This window comes from Phoenix dactylifera, unplaced genomic scaffold (assembly GCF_009389715.1).
Source record: "Phoenix dactylifera cultivar Barhee BC4 unplaced genomic scaffold, palm_55x_up_171113_PBpolish2nd_filt_p 001488F, whole genome shotgun sequence".
Taxonomy (NCBI): domain Eukaryota; kingdom Viridiplantae; phylum Streptophyta; class Magnoliopsida; order Arecales; family Arecaceae; genus Phoenix; species Phoenix dactylifera.
This window is the reverse complement of record NW_024068800.1, coordinates 60,946-70,573: the sequence shown is the minus strand read 5'-3', so window position 1 is coordinate 70,573 and position 9,628 is coordinate 60,946. Positions and strand designations below refer to the sequence as shown.

General features: G+C 39.1%; 1 protein-coding gene across 1 annotated transcript; it reads right to left on the bottom strand.

Annotated features, from left to right (window-relative positions):
* Positions 1 to 5,151: 5,151 nt before the first annotated feature.
* Positions 5,152 to 8,858, bottom strand: LOC103697792. Its single transcript, XM_008779724.2, has 5 exons — positions 6,957 to 8,858; positions 6,621 to 6,832; positions 6,261 to 6,524; positions 6,101 to 6,170; positions 5,152 to 5,556 (listed from the first exon to the last, which is right to left on the bottom strand). Exons 1-5 carry the CDS (start codon positions 8,856 to 8,858, stop codon positions 5,152 to 5,154), a joined length of 2,853 nt encoding a protein of 950 aa, XP_008777946.2.
* Positions 8,859 to 9,628: the final 770 nt, after the last annotated feature.

The window sequence follows — 9,628 nt, the reverse complement described above, 5'->3', positions numbered from 1 at the left end:
TTCTTGGTCTTTAAAGGAGCATCAGAATTAAAGATGGAAGGATACACGGATTCAGACTTCATGACGGATGTCGATGATAGAAAGTCTACGTCTGGATATGTGTTCTTATGCAATGGTGGTACGATGAATTGGAAGAGTTCTAAACAACCGATCATTGCTGACTCTACTATGGAAGCTGAATACATCGCCGCCTCTGAAGCTGCTAAGGAAGGCTTTTGGTTCAAGAAATTCATTGCAGAGTTGGATGTAATGTCTTCAGATGCCATAACACTCTACTGCGATAATAATGGCGCCATAGCTCTTGCTAAGGAATCAAGATCTCATCAGAAGTCGAAGCACATAGAGTGGTGCTATCACGTCATACGCGACTACGTTGAGAAAAAATATGTAGAGGTGCAGAGAGTAGACTCTGCGGATAACGTGGCGGTTCCGTTCACTAAGCAGCTGAGTCAGCAGAAGACTGAAGCCCACCTTGAGAAGATGGGACTTAGATATATGGCTGATCGGCTTTAGTACAAGTGGGAGATTGTTAGATATATGCTCTAGAAGCAATATGGCTAACACATTATTAATTCTGGGACATGACTTTATTATTATTGAATAATAAAAGGCATCTTTTTCATTCATATTGTTTATGTGTCTATGAATCGTTCAAGAAATTAATAAGATAATGATGCATATTCTTAAGAGTTAAGAATTTGAGCTATGTATCATTGGTGATTAATTTCTGAATGTTCCTGATTGATGGATCATCACGAGGATGCTGATCGATCCGATAAAATCAATGCACACATCGCTTTCCTTACAGATGAACGAGACTCAAGTCCACAGTGTAGGAACACTGAAGTGATAGTTCAGGTGCTTATTAGAGAACAAGGGTACTGAGCGTGATCAAGACAAGAAGTCACTTGGATGTCTATCCACTCGTCAGTGACTTGCTTGATATTGCAGTGGTGTGACTGGTCATTTGACCTGCAGTGCTTCGGCTACTCATAGTGAGGTTATTGTAGTTTGACTGCACACATATATGGTCTCTAGCCATATAGGTCCATGCAGTATCGATTGGCTGCAGTAGGTTCACTGTAGGAGTAGAGCATGCACCTACAAGGTATCTATCGACCTTGATAGATAAGAAGTGATCCTATGTAATTTATAAGACTGAGTTCGTAAGACCTCGGTCGGAGCAGATTACATAGTAGAGAAAGAGTTTTCCACTCTCGAACTTAAGTCGAATAAATCTAGATATATGATAGACAATGGAATTTGACGAGTCATCCATGACCTCCATCCTGTAGGGATCCACGATAGAGGGACTGTATCACACGATAACTGCACTTAGAGGTTCATCATTCCATTCTGCTGGGTAGCCACTACATGCTGTTAGGTGTCACTTGTGGATGGTGAGACTCACAAGGATTATCTCGATGGTCGATAAATCCTAATGAGTAGAGTTGGAATCGTTTCAACCCATTGAAAGAAGTTTTCAATTATATTGTGATAGAGATCGCAGTATGTATCACTACCAGACAGAATAGAACCTATGGGATCACACACATTAGAGGCATTGACCGATCCGATGGTTGAATCGTGATTATCAATCACAAGTAATCAATTCGATTGATAATCAGTTGAAGAAGGATCAATAGAAAATTAATTAATTGGACTTAAACACGAATCCTACTTGAAGTAGGATTCCGGAAGTCCTAATTGGATTAGGATTGGAAGTCCTACTTGGAGTAGGATTCCTACAATCCTAATTGGATTAGGATTTCGAATTTCGAGTTAGAATTCTACTTAGAGTAGGATTCCCAGAATCCTAATCGGATTAGGACTTCGAGTTCGAATTATTGAAGATCTAGTTACGATTGGAAATAAACTTTTGTATCTTCATCCATAGATCCTTTACTCATACTCATTCAATTGGAAGAGTTAATCCAATTCAAAAAAATTATGCTTCGCGACTCCATATCCATAATCCAATCTTTTTTATTCAATTTCTAATTGGCCTTTGGATACAAATCGTGAGATCCTAATTGGATTAGAACTAAAATTAAACAAGTCTTAATTGGATTAGGATTTCTTAAGTTCTAATTAATTATTAATCTAATGAATTAAGATAACTCGTAATTAGATTAGGATTGAAGAGTTCAATTGAGTCATGATTCATTAAGTTCTAGTTGGATTAGCAATTGCAAGGATTAAACCCAAAATTGGTTCACCCTTGGACTAAGCCTAATTAGATTAGGGCTTAGCCACATTAGGGCCTCCCAATCCTCATTAGATGAGGATTAGGGCAAACCAAGAAGGAGGGGTTCACTCCCCTCCTCCTTCCCTTGCTTGGTGCGGCACAACAAGAGGGGTCGGCGCCCCTCTTGGAAATTCATCAAGGAGCTCCTACAAAGTAGGAGCTCGACATGTTATTTAAGAGGAGGCATGGGGCAGCATTAGGGCATTCAAGCCCTCTCTCCTCTCCAACCCGTGGCCCCCCTCTCCTCCTATTGTTTCAGCCGCAAGCAAGGAAAAGCCAAGAAAGGTCTTGGCGGCATCCTCTTCTTCCCTTCCTCCTTCCAACGCATGCAAGGGAAAAGGGGCTGCAAGGCTTGGTGATCTTCTTCCTTGGTTGCATCCTTCTACTTCCTCCTCCCAAGCACAATCAAGGGTTGATCAAAAGAGAGGAGATCAGCCATCAAAACCAATCTCTGCAAGGGAGCTAGCACCCCGGGGAGATTGAAGCATTTGGATCGGCCATTTGCTTTGTGTGGATACCCGTAGAGGCCGGACACGTATGCGGCTTCAAGCGAGCCTTCTTCCTAAGAACTTCAATTTGCGGTGATCATTTACTCGCACAAGATGAAGATCTGATTTTCCTAATATTTTTAAAAGTTTTTAATCCTAATCTATCTACGAACGGTTCTGAAGTACGCTTATGTGATGAACGTCGATCCCGTACGTACCTCTTCCGCTGCCATCTGAATTTTTTTAAATTTTCTGCAGCATGGGCGGGTTCTAACACCTCGATCTCAGCTTTAAGTTTCTGCAACTCCCCAACATGTATTGTCACACACGACTAGGTGTGGAAGAAGATGAAGAGGGCTTCGGCCCAACCCCAAATCCAAGAATGTATCTCTTCCTTTTTCCAAGTGCCTGCTTAGACATCTCCTCTAATGTTAATTGCACACCGGATTGGGAAGATTCTTCTCGCAAGCTTAACATCTATGACTGTCAATGCAAAGGTAACAACAGAATTAAATGTGTTTAACCTTGCAAAAGCAGAAACTGATTTAAATGATTATTGAGATTTTAGATATCTACATGTTTCATGGTGCAAATAGGATCAATCCACTCTTTGTTCTTCTTGGTATGAGTTTTCTGATAAAATTCTGGAAATTCAAGATTTTCACAACCATTAAACTCCGGCTGCAAAGTGTAATTTACATTAGCATATGACCACTACATAATAAGAAAACTAGAATAACTGTCAGATCTACTTGCATAAAAGGATTCCAAAAATATACTTGCAGCAAACTAGAATAAAAAATCTACTTGTAGCAAATTATCTATTTTACAATAGCCAAAGCTATCCCATAGACTGTTTCACAGGCAGTTCATTAAAAATATAGCCAGTATATACTCAAAAATATATCACCGGTATAGTCATTGTTGCAACAAATGATTGAGATCCTGAACAATGATTGTACTCAAGCTTTTTTCTATTCTTTTTGCCAGCTTTTGATCTCATCTTTAAAAAAATACAAATTAAAAATCTAAAGAAAACATTATGATCAAATATTTTACTTATAAACTTTGAAGCACTAAATATGTAAGTTACCTTGTGTTCTTTGCTTTTCCACACATCGTCAATTAAGTAGCGCCAATCCTCTTGAGGCACATGTTTGTATGGATGACTATAAGGGTCCACATGTAAGACGTTCTTAAGATGCTTGTAATGCAATTTCATATTGTGCCTCCAATTTTGTGAATATTGTAGAATTTTCTGTGGACAGCTTGCTGAGCTACTGATTGCCATGATAATCATCCGAGATTTTGAACTTATCCTAAAAACATAAGTAAAATCATTATGTAGTATGATCAATGCAACTAGTACAAGTACCTAAAAAAATATTGTGCAATAAATAATTACAAGGATAGATTGTATGATAGCAGATTGAGTAGCCTCGTCTACATGCCGCCACATCGGTATGCCCTTAATTGGACACATTCTCCTAATATACACCCCAACAGATTAGCTACCTTTGGGGCATTAATACCACATAAAGCATTCCACTCATCAAGTACTGAAACAGAGGGCTTTTCTCCGCCATTCTGGGCAATGAGCTTATCAATTCCTTTCCCAACTGTCTTACCCCGCACACGCTTTGATGATGAACCTGCTAAAATACTTAAATAATTTAGGCCATAAGACAAACCTTCTAGTGATAGACAAAGAGAACATAAAAAAAAACACAAAACCACTGAAATGCCATCATTTTACCAAGAGTATCTTAGCAATAACAAGATTCAGAAAGATGAGTTTTCTCACCGACGCTGTTGGCAATAATAGGTGGGCTTGAAAGCTCGTGGGTTTGCTGGGTAGAAAAGGTGGGGAGTAGAGTAGGTTGGGCAGCCATCACGGGCGCAAGTTCACTATCTGCTAAAGGGTGCCTCGGCATAGCTAAGATTTCTCCCTCAGACATATTACCCTCCTGTCGAGTTCTTCGTGAATCTAACAAATGTTCTCCAGAAGAATTCAGTCCTTCATTATCAGATGGCAGATACTCTTCATCATCATCGCCATTGCTAATCTTGTTCGGTCCTTCATTACCATTCTGATTTGAACCAAACAATGCCTTGGACATGCCCGGTATGCCAAGAGCCTCTAATCTCATTGAGTTCATTTCAATCCTTTTTTGCCTTTGCCTTTCGTATCTCATTAGCTACTAGGACAAGCACCCAGGCTTCACAAATTTTTTACCTACTTTGTGCATCTTTCACAATAAAAACCAGACAGATACATTACATTCAGCTATAAAGAAATATGGAGTAAAAAGTACATCACACTCTCCATAAAAAACAGAAGCATGTAAGATAAAAATGGACGATTTTCATTAACATAAAAAACAGAAGCATGTAAGATAAAAATTTTCAACTTTGCTATAGATAGATCATTAGAGAAATATAACATGGCTCTAAATCTAGATATGTATCACTGTCACTATCAATCTCTTCTTCTTCATCGCTAGGCTCCTCCATTACTTCATCGATACTCCCCCCAGCTTGATCTCGCCCACAGCACTGCAAAATGACCTCCTCTTGAATAATTTCAGCATCAATATCATATCTGTGCAAATCCATTGTGGTTGGCTCTTCAATGGAAATTGGTTCAATGTCATTGGTTTCATCTTGTTGGAACGCATGATTGAGAACAATGGTTTCTTCAATATCATTGGGTTCTAAATCACTCATCGGTGGCACATCCCATATACCTCGATGCTTGAATCTTTGGACAACTTTCCAATTGCCATGTCTCTCTGCAGTGTCATTAATATAGAATACTTGCTGCACTTGACTCAGTAGTACAAAAGAATCATCTTTGTACCACCGACTTCTTGTATCAATGCTAGTGCAATGCGCATCAATGTAGAATGTTTTTTTACTTCCAGTGTTGAACCATTCGCATTGGAACAAAACAACTCGTTGTCCGAACATATATGTTAATTCCCAAACTTTGCAAGTAACCGTAGAAGTCAATCGGTTGCCCTTCATGGTCCCTTTCAACAACTAACCCACTATTCTGGTTTTTACGGCGGTTGTCACGTTTGATGGTATGGAATCGGATACCGTTACAAAAGCACCCTAAATATATATTAACTATCGGACGAGGACCGTTGGCCAATGACCATAATTCATCAGTAGCTTCCGATGATCACTGGTTTCGAAGTTGAGTCATCTATAACAAAAAAGTGACATAATATGTTACTTCACTTTCAAATACAAGGATAACTCAAGGTGCCTACATGTTAATTAATTTTGCTTAAGCGATATTTGAACCACATGGGAAATTCTTTATGTTGTCTGTTTGTGATGTCAACTTTACTCTCACCTTGTATGTAGTTCTTGTGTTCCCTCTTCGACATTCCATAATGTATAAGTAACATATAAGGCTAAAACAACTAAATATACAATAGCAGAACCTTAATAAGCAAGTTAAAAAAACATACTCTCAATATTGATCCACTTCTGAACTATTGTATAACACAAACCATTCAGCCATCTTGAGTTCATTGACCGGCACATCAGGTCCCCTTCGGATTAACCCAAATGGTCGGGCACTTTGAGTGAAGACTGCTAACCCCGTGCCACGATCACCACCGTCATCATTCCTTTCTTCTCTGTTAAACACTGTTTTGATTCCATCGAGGTACATTGAGCAAAATGTTGTACTCTCTTTAGAAATATAAGCCTCAGCGATAGAACCTTCTGGGTGAGCTCGGTTGGCAACAAATTCTTTTAGAACTCCAAGTAACCTACGATAAATAATAGCTCAATGCTAATAGAAAAATTCTTACATGCACAATAATATACATGATTACTATTCCTACTATACGGTTGCAAACAATTACCTTTCAATTGGATACATCCATTGATATTGCACTGGCCCTCCAAGAATAGCCTCACGAGGCAAGTGAATAGCTAGATGAACCATGATATCCAAGAAGGCAGGAGAGAAAATCTTTTCAAGCTTGCAAAGAATAAGAACAATTTGGTCCTCTAAGTTTTTCAAATCAGCTATTTTTAATGCCTTGGAGCACAATTGCTCAAACAAATTGCCTAACTGAAAATGCAGTATTAAGTTCTTTATTGAGGTACCCATGCATTCCAACTGGAAGAAAGCGTTGCAAAAGAATATGATAGTCATGACTTTTCAGACACGATAATTTACCACCTTGAGTACTTACACAGCTAGAGATGTGTGCCGCATAGCCATCTGGAAACATATTCAATTTTAAAAAATCACAAAACCCTTGTCTCTCTTGCGGGGACAATATGTACAATGCTGGAGGCTTCTCATAAGATCCGTTCGTCCGCCTTTTTAGGTGTAACTCCTTTTGTATATCCATATCTGCCAAATCCATGCGTACTTTTTCTGTATCCTTACATTTCCCATCTACGCCCAATAATGTCCCAACAATATTTTCTGCAATGTTCTTTTCTATGTGCATGACATCCAAATTGTGACGCAGCTTGAGTGTTTTCCAATAAGGGAGATCAAACAAAATACTTTTCTTGGCCCAAATCGTGTCATCATCTTTGCCCCTTTTTCTTTTCTTATTAATGCTTGGATGCTTGCCCAACGGCCTGTATGTCCCTGAATTAATTTGCTCCAAGATCTCTTCTTCCGTGAACTCTCGTGGCCTTGACCTGTCCTCACTTTTACCATTAAAGAGCTTACTCTTTTGCCATATGTGGTTCTCAGGCAAGAAACGCCTCGCACCTATATAGCCAATCTTACTCCTCAAACGTTCTGATGAAGCATCTTTGTCACAAATGGGACAAGCCAAATAACCTTTTGTTGGCCATCCAGACATGTTACCATATGCAAGAAAGTCATTGATGGTCCACATGAGAGCAGCACGCATTCTAAATGTACTTCCACTAGAGGCATCATAAGTTTGCACGCCATCCTTCCAAAGCTCTTTCAACTCATCAATTAATGGCCTCAAGTAAACATCTATTTCTTTACCGGGAGCCGTTTTTCTGAGAATAAGCAATGACAGCATACAAAATTGCTCTTTCATGCACTTCCAAGGTGGAAGATTATAAGGCATCACAATAACAGGCCACATACTGTACGATGTGCTCATATTTTCAAAAGGATTGAAACCATCAGTGGCTAGCCCTAACCTCACATTCCGTGGATCCTTGGAAAACTCAAGATGTTGCCGATCAAAGTTCTTCCATTCCTTCCCATCAGCCGGATGTCTTGATGTTTCGTCATCCACTCGCTTCTCCTTGTGCCATCTCATATCTACAGCTATTTTCGAGGACAAAAATAAGCGCTTCAATCTTAGTGTCGGGGAAAAGTACCATAAAATTTTATGAAGGATCTTTTTACCATTACCATCATTCAGCTTATATCTAGGCTCATCACATATAGGGCATTTCTTCAGGTTCGCATTCTCCTTCCAAAAAAGAGCACAATGATATTTGCATGCATGAATTAGCACATATTCCAAACCCAAATCTCGTAAAAATTTCTTGACTTCATAAAGGATCCATGGAGCAGACTTATCACACTCCGGTAGAATTTCCTTGTATACATTCATGTTCATGTCATAAGAGGAGTTGCTCCACTGGTTGTACACCTTAATATGAAGCATCTTAATAATGAATGATAATAATGTAAAAGTTTTGCAACCAGGATAAACGGGTCGTTGAGCATCATCAAACAACTTATCAAAATTCCGTGCATCCTCCCTCCCCAAGTTATTAGGCAATTCGTCAATATTGTCATTCATGAAAGTGCCCATGTAAACAGTTTCTAGCATATTAGACAATTCGTCCCTATCATCGGTGCCATCCCCAGCCATTCTATCCTCAACACCTCCACCATTGTAACAGTTAGCATCATTTGAAACACAAGATTGATGCACGTGAACAGATTCTCCATGTTGCACCCAAGTCTTGTAAGAAGGCGAGATTCCTTTCAACATCAAATAAATCTTGACAACTTGAATGCTTTGTTTTTTGTCATTCATGCACTCGACACAAGGACACCAAATATCATTTGCTGAGCCTAAATTTGCCACCGCAAATTCAATAAAAGACTTCACCCCTTCTCTATACTCTTTACTCTTCATTTTATTTTTTATTGTCATCCAACCCTTGTCAATTTTGACTGACCTACAAAGTACTTCATCAAGTTAGATTGATTAGTTTATAGATTTATTTTTGTATCCTGCAAAAAAAAGTTACAGCAGAAAACCAGGGGCGGCCCAATACATTTGGGGGCCTAAAACAAATTCAGTGAATGAAGCCTTTTCTTTTTTTATAATAATAATAATAATAAATTTTAATAAGTACAAATTAGTTAAAAAAATGATATGAAAATAGATAGCTGTCAAGTATACCATTTCAACAAAGATGCATGAATCTAACAAAGATAGACAAGAAGCCTCTTCAGTTTAATATAATCCTTGAATAGAAGCATGGAAAAATAATTAGTTTAAAAGAAGTCCCATCCCACCATCTCCCATCTCCCCTTCAATACCCAAGCTACATCACAGCACGGCAACCATTCAACCCAAACAAAAAGGAGAAGAAACGAAGAGGATAAAATTAAAAGAATCTCCACCCTCTAAGAAGTCCATCTCCAATCCCCCTATCTTTCTTCCCAATGGCCCAGCTGGATCAGGAGTAACGTGAGGGAAGGAAAACCAAGACCAAAACCAAAAAAGAGAAGGGAAGAAAGATAAGAGCGGCTTCAGACATGTATCATGCCAACCAAATCCCTCCCCTCTCTTTCTCTCCACCCAAAACAAAACTACTGTCCCCAAATCCCTCCTCGCTCTCTCTCCCTGCTAGCCCAAGAAAAGGCCCTCGCCCCAAATCCCTTTCGCCACCTCGCTCT

Bases quoted from the DNA above. Each gene is read 5' to 3' on its own strand.
- LOC103697792 (XM_008779724.2), bottom strand. From the start codon at position 8,858: ATGAAGAGTAAAGAGTATAGAGAAGGGGTGAAGTCTTTTATTGAATTT. The intron at 6,525-6,620 runs GTAATTGTTTGC...TATTTATCGTAG, and splicing joins TGGATGTATCCAATTGAAAG to GTTACTTGGAGTTCTAAAAG. The intron at 5,557-6,100 runs GTGAGAGTAAAG...AGTCAAGTGCAG, and splicing joins ACACAAGAACTACATACAAG to CAAGTATTCTATATTAATGA.